This window comes from Tasmannia lanceolata, unplaced genomic scaffold (assembly GCF_043159265.1).
Source record: "Tasmannia lanceolata isolate RefF3 unplaced genomic scaffold, GAP_Taslan_0.1 ptg000008l, whole genome shotgun sequence".
Lineage (NCBI taxonomy): Eukaryota > Viridiplantae > Streptophyta > Magnoliopsida > Canellales > Winteraceae > Tasmannia > Tasmannia lanceolata.
Window position 1 is genome coordinate 56,821,079 of NW_027518685.1, and position 14,271 is coordinate 56,835,349.

The following is a 14,271-nucleotide window of genomic DNA, read 5'->3' on the forward strand; positions in this document are numbered from 1 at the left end:
AAGAGTAGTTCCCTACGTTCTGATTTGTCAAAACAATATGCTGAGTATTGTACACTTGGACTATCATGGCCACCTTCTGTAAAAGCATACATAAATAAACATATGGATTGTATCATGTCTAGCCTTCCAGTAATGTGTTGCATTCTGGTTAAGATTTGGAGATTTTTATCTGGTTCACTCGCTTTGACTTTTTACCATGGTGGATTTTGTAAAGATTGGGTTTGCAAAAACTCAAAAAAAAAATTATAATATGAAGCATCATCATCTTGATCATTATAAACACATCGGATGATTAAATAAGTTTTTCAATCAGTTAGGCCCCATTTGGATTGTAAGAAAATATTGAAGTTATATTTTGGGATTTAATAAATGTGCCCCTTTTCATTACATGGGACATCCAATTGCAGTGTACATGGCAATCAAATCCGTTGAATCCTTCCCATATGAAGTACAACATCCCCTTTGCAGTCACACAGATACACTGCAGCTGGGTGTCCCAAGTAATTAGAAGGGGCGGATATATCACTTCCCTATATTTTTTGTGGATGTAGAAAAAAGAGTACATTTTAGAAACAATTTTCCTTTCCAAACTTTTTCAAAAAATTATTGCAATCAAAATAGGGCCGAGGTTAAAAAGAAGCACCCACCAATTTACTATTTGATATTTTAAGATGTCCAAACAACATGCCACTATATAAGTAATTTGAATACAGAAGTGTATAATGGTTGTGTTTTGATTTCCATAGCATGTTTCCTGAAAACTGATTCTCTCAACTAGGCACCATCACTATACCTCAGATTGATAAGACGCTCAAACATAATGCCTCTTTATAAGTACTTTGAATACAGAAGTGTATAATGGTTGTGTTTTGATTCTCATGGCATGTTTTCTGAAAACCAATTCTCTAAGCTAAGCACCATCACTATACCACAGATTGATCCCTCTTTTGTTTTCTGTTTGGTCCCTGATTGCCACAAACACTGAAAGAGGGTGTTGCCGGTAATCAAAAGGGGCGGATATATCACTTCCCTATTATAATCATGTGTTTTCAACCTAAATTTAACTCACAATCCGTGCATCCCACTGTTGGTGGGTATTTGGGAATTGGGACTTTGTAGCGACAAAACAGAAAGCATGTCGCAGGCCAGCTGTTGCATTCATTGAATTCATCTGAGGCGGCTGCGCTCTCATGCAACAGCTGACCCGCTAAATGCCTTTTGCACATTCTATCCGGATCTACCCGCTCTATCGGATTCTGTGGCTACATTTAAGGTCATGATCAGATCAAAATTAAACTATCCGAATTACGGGCTCTAGTTGCGTGCCCGACACTATCACAAATAACCAATCAGTGAACTCTTACATAAAGACAGGAGTGCCATTATCAAATCAGTGGGAGTATATACCCTTTTCTTATATTTACAACTAGAAAAATGATGTCGGGTGAAATTACCAAAACCTCCTAATTTCTCCCACTTATTTTTGTCAACACAAGAAGGTATTCTCGTTAATTCATTTCAAAACAGTGCTATTTTATTGATTTCTCCAAAGCTAAGTCTTATATTTTAGCGAACCCAAATGCCAAATAAACCCTCCTCTCTCTCTCTCTCTCTCTCTCTCTCCAAAACCCTAACCCTCTCAGAGAATGTGCAGGTCAGTTTAACTAGAGCTATTTATTATTATATATTTCCTATGTTTATCATATTTAAGTTTAAATTTTACTCACTTCTAGGATTTTCTTTATTTCAATTTTCATTTTTCGTGAAAAATGATTTCTAATTTAAGTTTACAACTTCGATCCTAATCGATTTCTATGAAGACATTAAGAAAATTTACTGGGTTTTGTTCAGTTTTTTACTTTGATAATATTTCGTGGATGTGTATACATTTTGGGTATTTTTCTTTTTTACTATTCCTTTATTTATCAACTTTGTTTTTGTTCAATTGTGATATCTTTAGACACAGTATTTAAATCTACAAAAATTGACCTTTAAGTGTCCATGATTAGTCTTTTCATTATTCATTAATGTTACACAATTGCTTTTGATTGTTGAAAGCAGAAATCACGTAGAATTGCAGTTAATGGTTGATTGTTTTTTCAGTTGGTGAGACAAGGAAGAGGAATATGTAAGCTTTTCATTCATTCTATTTTAGGTTTATGCTCATTTGAATGAATAGCTTTTCATTCATTCATTTTTTTAAAGGTGGCTTTTCATTCATTCTATATTAGGTTTATACCCATTTAAACCAATAAAAAAGAAAAAGAAAAAAGGTTTATACCCATTTGATGGGTTTTGCTAAAGGGGAACTCTTTAAGAAGCATTTAAATGCGCTTGGAAACATCATTTTACAAATTTTTTGTTAAAGAAGTCTGAAAACGTGTTTAAAATTATTTTTCTAAGTGCATTTAAATGCTCCTTATCGAGTGACTTATGGCCTATTTGATTTTACTTTATCTGAAATTTGTTTTCCAGAGAGGTTTTGCCTCTGGGTTTTTTTTTTTGGTTATGCACATACACTCTATGTATATTTTTGTTGTTTGGTGTTTGTAATTGCCCTGTGTTTATGTGAGATTTTTATTTTTCGGAACACAGAAAAGGGTAGAGTTTGCTTTTTCTGATGGCGGAATTGGTCGGGCCTCGATTATACAGTTGTTGCAAATGCGGAAACCAAGTTGCACTTCATGATGATATCATTTCGAAATATTTTCAGGTGAATCTCCTAGCTATTTAGTTGTCAATTGATAGTATTTCATTAAAATTTTGTGTTGCAATTTGAGATGGTTACTACCTAATTTTTTTGAGCTATGTTTTTTAAAGTTTTTTGGGTGAAGACTTATATAACTTCTTGTGAATTTATGGTAATACATTGACTCATCTATTTCGATTTTGGAGTTGCTTACTATCTGCTATTTAGCTTAGTCTTTTTTTGGTCTATGGTTTGTTTCTGATGGATGAACTGATACAATGTACCAAAAAAGAAGAGAAACTAAAGAAACAAACTGTTCTTGAAAATTGCCATAAAAAATATAAAAAAAAACTGTTCTTGAAAATTGAAGATAGTTCGAACTATGAAGTTTGGAAACTGTCAATCGAGAGTTCCCAAGGATTTTTACTTTTAGGTGTTTGATATGATACTAACTTTAAATTTATATGAAAGACGGGTTACACTTAAATTGGATGCCTGTTCAAACTCAAACAAAATGATCTGTATTCACATCTGCTTTATGTACATTCCTCTTTGATCATACATCATTAAATTATCTTTTCGGAGTAAGAGCGGTTCTTCATGGTCTCAGATTCATCGAGTCTCATAACTTATCTAAGGTGATAGTAGAGGGAGACTCGCTCAATGTTATTAGGTGGCTAAAGGGTAGCAAGGTTTACCCTTGGAGATTTGCTTGTTGGATGGATGATATTAGAGACCGTATTGAAAGATTGGAGGTATCTTTTTAGCATGTTAAAAGGTCTGCGAATGCAGACACGGATAGGCTTGCTAGGGATGGAGTAGCTAGGCAGCAGGAGCTTGAGCTTTTTGATTTTTTACCCCCTTGAGGGTTGTCTTTTTGGTCTTGTTTTTTTCTTTTCTCTCCTTGTTCTTCTTTGGTGTTGACTCTCTCGATCAGCTTTGTACTTTTTTTTATATTAATGATACTTTAGCATTCAAAATTTTTTTTATCTTTTCGGAGTTGTTTTGGTCATTTCTTTACATTCTTTACTTCGTTGAGAATTACCATTCACTTTCCAACCTTTCTCTAAATGTGTTCTAGGGGAGAAGCAGTCGGGCCTTTCTGTTTTCCCATGCAATGAACATAGAGTTGGGGGATAAAGAAGACAGACATTTCATTACCGGATTGCACACGGTTGCCACTATTAAGTGCTGTGATTGCAAGGAGTTGTTGGGTTGGATGTATGTAAGAGCTTACGAGGAAACTCAGAAGTACAAAGAAGGAAAGTTCATACTTGAGAAGTCAATGATTATCATGGAAAACTGGTAGCCCCAATGATTTATTGTTGGTAATCCTTTGTTCCTAAAAAAATGGATGATTTTTTTAGTTATCTAAGCATCTTATTGCATCCATATGTTCATCATTTACATAAATATTAATCAATTACTAGATTCAGTTGTCGCTGATTGTGCATTATTGCTGTCTCTGCATGCCTGGAAGCCGTGTACTAGAGACTATTGATTTCTCTGTGAATAAATTAGTGGGTGGTGGTCATGTGCTTGGCATTGTCAAATTCTTACTGGATTCAAATTGAAAATTGATGCTCTCTTGTTTGTTTATGCCTATAACACGTGAATTCAAAGCCAGTGGTACTAGTGTCTACTCACCTATTACATGAATATCCTCTAGATTTTAGAATTTAAACTCTTCTGTGTGAAGTGTTAAATTGAGTTGCACACATGGTTACAAATTCAACAATTGTTTTCTGAATGGTGTGGGCAGTGAGATCCATTCATTCCGTAGAAACTTTTTTTGTGTTCCAACTGAAATGAATTTGACTGATTTGATGATAGGATAGCCGGCAGTGCACATTACATCAAATAGTGTTGACTCTTTCTCATAAGTTATAGCAATAGCAGTGATCACTAGTTATTGTGACAATAGATTTTATCAGAGGTCTATTGTACAATTGATTCAGATAATTGATAACTAACATAAAAAGAAAGCCAGCGGGCACCATTCTTAAAAAAAAAAAAGGAAAGAAAAAAAGAAGAATAAAGCTAGCGGACTGAAATATGTAAGCATTTGAATATAATGCAATATCTAGGTAAAGATGGCAAAGGCCCTATAATGCTTCCTGAATATTGGAAGTCATGGTTAGAAGATGAATTGTGTCCTTATTTTTACTGAAAATGTGGTCATGCTTAGATGCACTAACTTCAGCTCCTGCACTAGAATGGAGGGAAGAGTAATTATGACTTTTCCAATTATTATAGTGTTGTGTCTAGTTTGTAAAATGATAATTGGCCGGCGAGTTATTAATCTGGCATGTTTGCCTGAAAAACACCCTTAAACTTAAGTGACTTAAGTGATTTAGATCAAGTTTTTTCTTTCCTTTGTCTTTTTCTCAATCACTTTCCAGTGATAGATATTATACGAAAAGGTCCTTCTCTTGAAAGGCCCCTGAGAAGATACAAAGAGACATGGGATTTCAAGTTTCCCCAACTCATTGAAGTCCTAACTTCAATCAGAGTATAGATAGGTCAGTTAGATATTTTAGAACAAAGAGAAATGTGAACTATCCATGTTAGTGGCTGTCATCGAAATTTAATTTGTCTTTGATTTTAGAGCTGGCAAATTATGTAAAGTTCCATTTTGGTATGTGAGAAAGAGTATAGATAGGTCAGTTAGATATTTTGGTAATTTTAAAACAGATGTGATAACAATTAATAATGAATATGGATAGTTCAGTTAGGTATTTTGACAATTTTAAACCCATACGACAACAACTAATAAAGTTCCATTTTATCCTCCATTGAATATCCATATTGTGGTCTGTGTCATGAGGTCGGGAGAACTTAGTCTGCATTCGGCAACCAGTCTCTTGATTCTCATTTTGAAATGAAAAGTCAGAATTATTATTTTTTTTGAACAATTTTGGAGACAGAATCTCGTTTGGGAAACTAGATCTAACCATAATTTTTCTTATTTTTTTAGCAGAAACACGTTTGGCAGTGACAAAAATAATGAATTCTAGATTAATTGCAGTTCTACAATTTACATGGCATCACTCTTTGAGAAGAATGAAGTCAAAATAGACATACAAGAGCTACTACCAAGACGGGATCCGGATTTCAATTAAAAGACAATGAAGTTTACCTACCACGTGTGTAGGCATTAACCAGATTTTCAAGTCAGTCAGTTGCCATTTTGCCCTCAAATTTTTTTTTGAAGTTAATAAGATATAATAAATAACAAAAAACTCTGACTTTCCTCCTCCCTTTCTGTTTAACAATTGTTCTGCCTAAAGAAATATAAAATAAACCAACTACAATATCCTCAGAGCATCTTGTGTTCTAAATTGAATTATTTTCTTAAAATAAACAATTCCCAAGCCTTGTATTGGTGCTAATTAATTTTGAACGAATCAACCAGAGAATCATTCAAAATCAATCAGTTATCTCTCTTGAGAAAAGAGAGATTTTCCTCAATAAGTCAGTAAATTAATGGAATGAAATCAGAAAAATTTTATGTAATACATCCTGTAAGCCCAAGGTTCTACTCTCATATCTTGTTTTGATGATTCTAAACATAATTGATTGTGTTATTGAATACTAATCAATTTGCCTTGAAGTGTTGTGTTTAAGATAGGATTGATCAATTGAAGAAACCAACACACTACATGGTCATGCTTGAAAACGTACCAACACAAGAGTCAAAGGAGCTAAGTGAAGCTCACATCATCTCTCAAGTAAGCATATCAAATATGGAAGATCAATTGAAGACCAAGACTAAAGAGAAGTTGAAGGTTACATAGGTATCATTGTACATCCTTTCTCTTTAGATTTCCAAGACAAGGCAAAGTGTTTTTAAAAGAGTTTTTCAAACACACTTAAGAACTTAAAATGGATTAGTGAATGGTTATGTGGTGGACCAACATGTTGGGACCCTCATAAACATTCCAAAATTATCATAGGGTAGGGTTTGAGTTCCAAAAGCCAAAAATCAAACAAGCAATAAAAACACAAAAAATCTGCTGATTTTTAGGCTTCTCGGAACTCCGAGAAATGGTCCAGTAGCTTCTGGCCATTTTCTCGGAACTCCGAGAAATGGTCCAGTAGAAAAATTCCATCTTCTGGCTGTTCTCTCGGAACTCTGAGAATATTTCTCGGAGCTCCGAGAATGGTTCTCGGAACTCCGAGAACCTCGCGACAGACCAAAATATAGCCGTTGGGATTTGAATTAATTTGTGGTTTTTGATATCAACACCCCCAAACGGTCATATTTTGTAAAATGTATATATATAACATCAAGAGGATTATTTTCCTCTCTCTTGAACAATTGAAAAACTTCCTTAAGCATTCAAGAAAACTTGCAACCCATTTGAGCTTCAGATTTTGTTTTTCTCCCCAAACTTGCCTTTCACTTGCAAATCTATTGAGTTGGGATTTACAGCTTTCACTTGCAACCACTATTGAAGATCAATCAAGGGACTACAAAGAGCATCAAGCTTTCAAGAAGAAGCCAAGCTATTTCTCTTCTATTCTTGTAAAGGTGGCTAGGGCATCCTATTGTAATACCCTAGAGAGCAATCGCTTAGAACTCGGCGAAGAAGGAGAGTCGGTGTAAAGGTGTAAGGGCATCCTTATTTAATATCCCTTGGAAGTGTAATCGCCTCGGAGCCGGGCATCGTGGAGGTCTCGCATAGTGGAAAACCTTAAGGATGATTTTAAGAAGAGTGGAGTAGGGCTTTGCCCGAACCATTATATATCGGTGTGTTCTTTCCTCTTCTTGCACTTTCATTCTTGTCATTTGGTTTGGTATTTCATTTGTTTCTAATCTTACTTGATTTAACCAAAAATCTAATCTAGAGAAGAAAATTCAAATTAGGGTCACTAATTAAATTTGCAAAAAGCCTAATTTAGTGTTAAAATCAATTCACCCCCCCCTCTTGTTTATTTCAATTGGTATCAGAGCCTCGTCTCTAATTTTTAAAACCCTAACCGGTCTAGAGTAAAGATTCTAAAAATGGCAAACCATCCTCAACACCGTGAAGGTTACTCAAACATTAGGCCACCCTACTTTGATGGAACAAACTATGGATTTTGGAAAACCAAAATGAAAATCTTTTTAACCCGAGATTACCAAATGTGGAGAGCAATTAATAATGAATATATATTACCCACTAGAAATCTAAATGATTGGACCGAAGCCGAACAACAAGCCTCAAACTACAACGCCAAAGCCATGAATTCCCTAATTTGTGCTTTATCTCCCGGAGAATTCAATAGAGTGTCAAATTTGAATTCGGCTAAGGAAATTTGGGACACCTTAGAAGTCACCCATGAGGGAACCAACCAAGTCAGAGAATCTAAAATGAATCACTTATTTAGGCAATATGAACTCTTTCAAATGACACCCGATGAAACTATTGCCGACATGTACACTAGATTCACGAACCTTGTAAACGGATTAAGGGGACTTGGAAAGCAATTTTCAAATAGAGATTTAGTGACCAAAATCCTTAGATTCCTACCTTTGTCATGGGAATCCAAAACCTCCGCAATCACCGAAACCAAGGACATGAATACATTGAACCTAGATGAACTAATAGGGTCCTTGATAACCCATGAAATGATTTTCAAAATAAAAGCACCCGAAATTGAAACTAAAATTGAAAAAGAAAAAGGAGTTGCTTTTGCTTGTAATGTAGGTGACAATGAAGATGCAAAGGAAGACATGGAAGATGAAGTTGCCCTCCTAACAAGAAGGATCAAATTCTTGCAAAGGAACATGGGAGGCATGAAAAATAGAAGGACCAATCCTCCATTCAAGAAGAAAGAAGAGCTCGGTGATGGATCGTCCCAACCCCGATGCTATGAATGCAAGAAGCTTGGACACAGTCGCCCGGAATGTCCACTCAACAATGAGCCTTCTTCAAACAACCGTTTCAAGAGAAGAGAAGGCAAGAAAGGAATGACCGCCACATGGGATGAGGAAATTGAAAGTGAAGGCGAACAAAACGATGGAGAAGATTGCTTGATTGCAAAAAACATTTGCTTCATGGTCTCAACAAACGACAATCAAGAGGTATGCCTTAAAAGCCATAACAAGAAGAACACATAGTACCTTGATAGTGGATGCTCTAGACATATGACCGGAGACCTCACTCAATTTGCATCCCTATCACTCAAGGATGGTGGAGATGTTACCTTTGGAGATGACAAGAATTCAACCCCGACAAATGCATTGTTAAAAATAAGATAGATGGAGAAGTGAAATTCATAGGTTCTAGAGACAATAACATTTACACTATTGGACTAGATGATCTTAGACTCCAAAATGTGACTTGTCTTAATGTCATTAGTGAAGATTCTTGGTTGTGGCATAGGAGGTTGGGTCATGCCGGAATGGATCTCATTTCGACCATCTCCTCAAAAGAAATTGTTAGAGGATTGCCTAAGTTCAAATACACCAAAGATCACATTTGTAGAACTTGTCAATTAAGAAAACAATTAAAAAGCTCATTTGCCCCTAAAAATACGATTTCAACCACCTACCCCTTGCAACTACTTCATATGGACCTTTTTGGACTAATGAAGACAAGTAGCTTAGGTGGAAAGAGGTACGTGTTTGTCATCGTGGATGACTACTCACGATTTACATGGGTCATATTTTTAGCACATAAAGATGAAACCTATGAAAATTTCCTTAAATTGTGTAATCAAATACAAAATGAAAAATGTATTGCCATATCTTACATTAGAAGTGACCATGGAACGGAATTTGAAAATGTGCATTTTGACACTTACTGTAATGAACATAGCATCAAACACAATTTTTCGGCACCTAGGACACCTCAACAAAATGGGGTTGTAGAAACAAAGAACCGAACCCTCCAAGAAATGGCTAGAACTATATTACATGAAAATGATCACCCTAGATACTTTTGGACAAAGGCGGTTAGCACCGCTTGCTATATCATAAATAGGGTATATATAAGGCCAATTTCTAAGAAAACACCTTATGAGCTTTGGAAAAACTTGAAACCAAATATAAGCTATTTTAGAGTGTTTGGTTGTAAATGCTTCATCTTGAACATTAAAGATAATTTACACAAATTTGATAAGAAGTCGGATGATGGCATATTCTTAGGGTATTCTTCACATAGCAAGACATATAGAGTATTTAATAGAAGAACTCTAGTTGTAGAAGAATCCATGCATGTGACATTTGATGAGAGAGAGCCAACACCTCAAGAAATGCCACATGATGAGGATGAACCTATTGAACATCTATTACCTAAGACAAATGTTCCTTCCCATGCATCTAAAAGTAATACATTGCCTAGTGAGGAAGTAGAAAATGTAGATGATGACTCATTGCCTAGAGATAGGAGAATATTGGTAGATCATCCTGAATCCCAAATCTTAGGTGATGCCACATCGCCGGTAAGAACTAGATCATACTATCGTAGTGTGAGCAATAACTTGGCGTTCCTATCCGAATTAGAGCCTAAGTCCATCAAGGAAGCCGAAAAGGATGAATATTGGTTGATGGCTATGCAAGAAGAGTTAAGTCAATTCGAAAGGAACAAGGTGTGGAGGCTAGTACCTAGACCTAGTGATCATCCAGTCATTGGCACGAGATGGGTGTATAGAAACAAATTGGATGAAAATGGAATTATCACTAGAAATAAAGCTAGGCTTGTAGCCCAAGGATACAATCAGGAGGAAGGAATAGACTATGATGAGACATTTGCTCCTGTTGCCCGTATGGAAGCTATTAGGATACTCTTGGCATATGCATCTCATAAAGGATTTAAACTATATCAAATGGATGTCAAAAGTGCCTTCCTAAATGACTATATCCAAGAGGAAGTGTATATTGAGCAACCTCCAGGTTTTGAGGACTACAAACATCCAAATCATGTCTTCAGGCTTGATAAAGCTTTATATGGATTAAAGCAAGCTCCTAGAGCTTGGTATGAGAGGCTTTGCACTTTCCTGGTGGAAAAAATGATTTGAGATGGGAAAGATGGATAAAACTTTATTTATCAAAAGAGAAAATCAAGATATCCTCCTTGTACAAATCTATGTAGATGACACCATCTGTGGCTCAACTAATCAAAAAATGTGTGATGAATTTGCAACTCTAATGAAAAATGAATTTGAAATGAGCATGATGGGTGAGTTAACCTACTTCTTAGGACTCCAAATTAAACAATACCAAAATGGGATATTTATAAATCAAGAAAAATATACAAAGGAGTTACTAAAGAAGTATAGCATGGATAGCAGTAAGACATCAAGAATTCCCATGAGTACAACTGCTAAGCTAGACAATAATGAATTTGGCAAATCTATAGATCAAAAGATATATAGGGGTATGATAGGTAGCTTACTCTATTTGACAGCCAGCAGACCAGACATTATGTTTACTGTCTGTCTCTGTGCTCGATTCCAATCGGATCCAAAAGAGTCTCACCTATCGGCAGTCAAGAAGATCTTCAAGTACTTAAGAGGAACCCAAAGTCTGGGACTATGGTATGAAAGATCATCTGCCTTCACTCTCATTGGATATTCAGATGCAGACTTTGCTGGATGTAGAGTAGATAGGAAAAGCACTAGTGGGACTTGTCAATTCTTGGGAAAATCACTTGTTTCATGGTTTAGCAAGAAACAAAATTCAGTAGCTCTGTCCACAATAGAAGCAGAATATGTTGCAGCTGGAGCTTGCTGTGCACAAGTCCTATGGATGAAAAGCACATTGATGGACTATGCAATTAAAATGGAAAATATTCTCATCCAATGTGACAATACTAGTGCTATAAGCTTGACAAAGAACCCCATACAACACTCTAGAACAAAACATATTAAGATTAGGCACCACTTCATTAGAGATCACTCACAAAAAGGGGACATTTGCTTAAAATATATCAATACTGAGGATCAATTGGCGGATATCTTTACAAACCCCTTAGTGATGATAGAATATGTTATATCCGAAGTGTCTTAAACATTTGGAGTGCGGATCAAGTTAAAGAAATTGCCAAATAAATACTTTGTGCCTTTCACCAGCTTATCTATATAGTATTTATATATATCATCTTTGTTTGGTAATATCTGCATGAATGAGATGTCAAATATTAATCTTAAAAATCACTCAATTAGTACTCTTAGCCTTCTTAGTTCTCTAAGTTGAAGAGGTACCTTCACTTTAATTAAAAATACCTAACAATTTGACTTATGTCAACATCTCGATCATGAACAGGTATATGTGCATTACTTGGTTAAATATTTTTATACTATAAGCATTGATTTAGGGGGAGTACCTAACTCAATCTTCATTTACTCCTAAATTGTTGTATATTGTAGTTCACCCTTTCTGTCGATGACAAAAGGGGGAGAAGTTTGAAATTAATTATCTATTCAATTGACTATATGCACCATATGCTTTTAATGGTTATAATTTATCTGTGTGCATATATTGAGGGGGAGTTCCAGCATTCACTTGCCTACTATGTCACTCCACATACACCTCATAATCAATTTTGTTTGTCATCATTAAAAAGGGGGAGATTGTAAGCCCAAGGGTTTACTCTCCTATCTTGTTTTGATGAGTCTGAACATAATTGATTGTGTTATTGAATACTAATCAATTTGCCTTGAAGTGTTGTGTTTAAGATATGATTGATCAATTGAAGAAACCAACACACTACATGGTCATGCTTGAAGACGTACCAACACAAGAGTCAAAGGAGCTAAGTGGAGCTCACATCATCTCTCAAGCAAGCATACAAAAGATGGAAGATCAATTGAAGACCAAGACTAAAGAGAAATTGAAGGTTACATAGGTATCATTGTACATCCTTTCTCTTTAGATTTTCAAGACAAGGCAAAGTGTTTTTAAAAGAGTTTTTCAAACACACTTAAGAACTTAAAATGGATTAGTGAATGGTTATGTGGTGGACCAACATGTTGGGACCCTCATAAACATTCCAAAATTATCATAGGGTTTGAGTTCCAAAAGCCAAAAATCAAACAAGCAATAAAAACACAAAAAATCTGCTGATTTTTAGGCTTCTCGGAACTCCGAGATTTTTCTCGGAGCTCCGAGCTCGGAATTCCGAGAAATGGTCCAGTAGCTTCTGGCCATTTTCTCGGAACTCCGAGAAATGGTCCAGTAGAAAAATTCCATCTTCTCGCCGTTCTCTCGGAGCTCCGAGAATGGTTCGCGGAACTCCGAGAGCCTCGCAACAGACCAAAATATAGCCGTTGGGATTTGAATTAATTTGTGGTTTTTGATATCAGCACCCCCAAACGGTCATATTTTGTAAAATGCTATATATATAACATCAAGAGGATTATTCTCCTCTCTCTTGAACAATTGAAAAACTTCCTTAAGTTTTCAAGAAAACTTGCAACCCATTTGAGCTTTGGATTTTGTTTTTCTCCCCAAACTTGCCTTTCACTTGCAAATCTATTGAGTTGGGATTTACAGCTTTCACTTGCAACCACTATTGAAGAGCAATCAAGGGACTACAAAGAGCATCAAGCTTTCAAGAAGAAGCCAAGCTATTTCTCTTCTATTCTTGTAAAGGTGGCTAGGGCATCCTATTGTAATACCCTAGAGAGCAATCGCTTAGAACTCGGCGAAGAAGGAGAGTCGGTGTAAAGGTGTAAGGGCATCCTTATTTAATATCCCTTGGAAGTGTAATCGCCTCAGAGCCGGGCATCGTGGAGGTCTCGCATAGTGGAAAACCTTAAGGACGATCTTAAGAAGAGTGGAGTAGGGCTTTGCCCGAACCACTATATATCGGTGTGTTCTTTCCTCTTCTTGCACTTTCATTATTGTCATTTGGTTTGGTATTTCATTTGTTTCTAATCTTACTTGATCTAACCAAAAATCTAATCTAGAAAAGAAAATTCAAATTAGGGTCACTAATTAAATTTGCAAAAGGCCTAATTTAGTGTTAAAATCAATTCACCCCCACCCCGCCCGCTCTTGTTTATTTCACATCCGCTATTAACTTAAAACATAGAACTAGGAAATGAGTCTTGTATGCATAGAATTTATTTGCTTAACAAACCATCAGCAGCCATTACTTGACTCAAAATGCAAATATGTTAACGGCATCCCAGAAACCTAAAGTGAGCCCTAACAAAATCTCCTTTTTTTGTTTAATCTTTAAATGCACAAACCCATGATTGATAAGAACAAATAAATGTGATCAAAAGTTGAACCCCACCCTTCTTTGAGGAAAAAGGTGGAACCCCATGCCGATTACCGTTGGGTCAGACAAAAAGGTTGGAGCTTGCACCTTGGATTGTCAGATAAAATCAGTTCTACACGAGCCGTTGGTATGTTTTGGATTTGCCCATAGAAGAACATAAGAGAGAAGAAAACAAAGTCTTTACAATCAACATGTTCTCTTATTAGGTCTTAGTAGAGGAGGATGAAGAGGTAGAAGGGCAGAAAGAAGAAGCTGGAGGGGAGAAAGGAAGAAAGCCGCCTTGAAAGGAAGAAAGTGCAAAGATAAAATCCAAAGTAAACCCGAAATGGGTGTTACGAGCGGATTCAGATGAGAACATCTTCCTAA

General features: G+C 36.0%; 1 protein-coding gene across 2 annotated transcripts; it reads left to right on the forward strand.

Moving 5' to 3' along the window:
- Positions 1-1,565: 1,565 nt before the first annotated feature.
- On the forward strand, positions 1,566-4,135 carry LOC143885381 (protein yippee-like At4g27745). 2 transcript variants are annotated; one of them, XM_077389531.1, is made up of 4 exons: positions 1,567-1,654; positions 2,062-2,128; positions 2,596-2,713; positions 3,771-4,135. In XM_077389531.1, exons 3-4 carry the CDS (start codon positions 2,621-2,623, stop codon positions 3,996-3,998), a joined length of 321 nt encoding a protein of 106 aa, XP_077245646.1. In that variant the 5' UTR covers positions 1,567-1,654; positions 2,062-2,128; positions 2,596-2,620; the 3' UTR covers positions 3,999-4,135. The 2 variants fall into 2 exon arrangements, with proteins under 2 accessions (XP_077245647.1, XP_077245646.1); XM_077389532.1 differs by lacking the exon at positions 2,062-2,128 and having other exon boundaries at positions 1,566-1,654.
- The last annotated feature ends 10,136 nt before the right edge of the window (positions 4,136-14,271 follow it).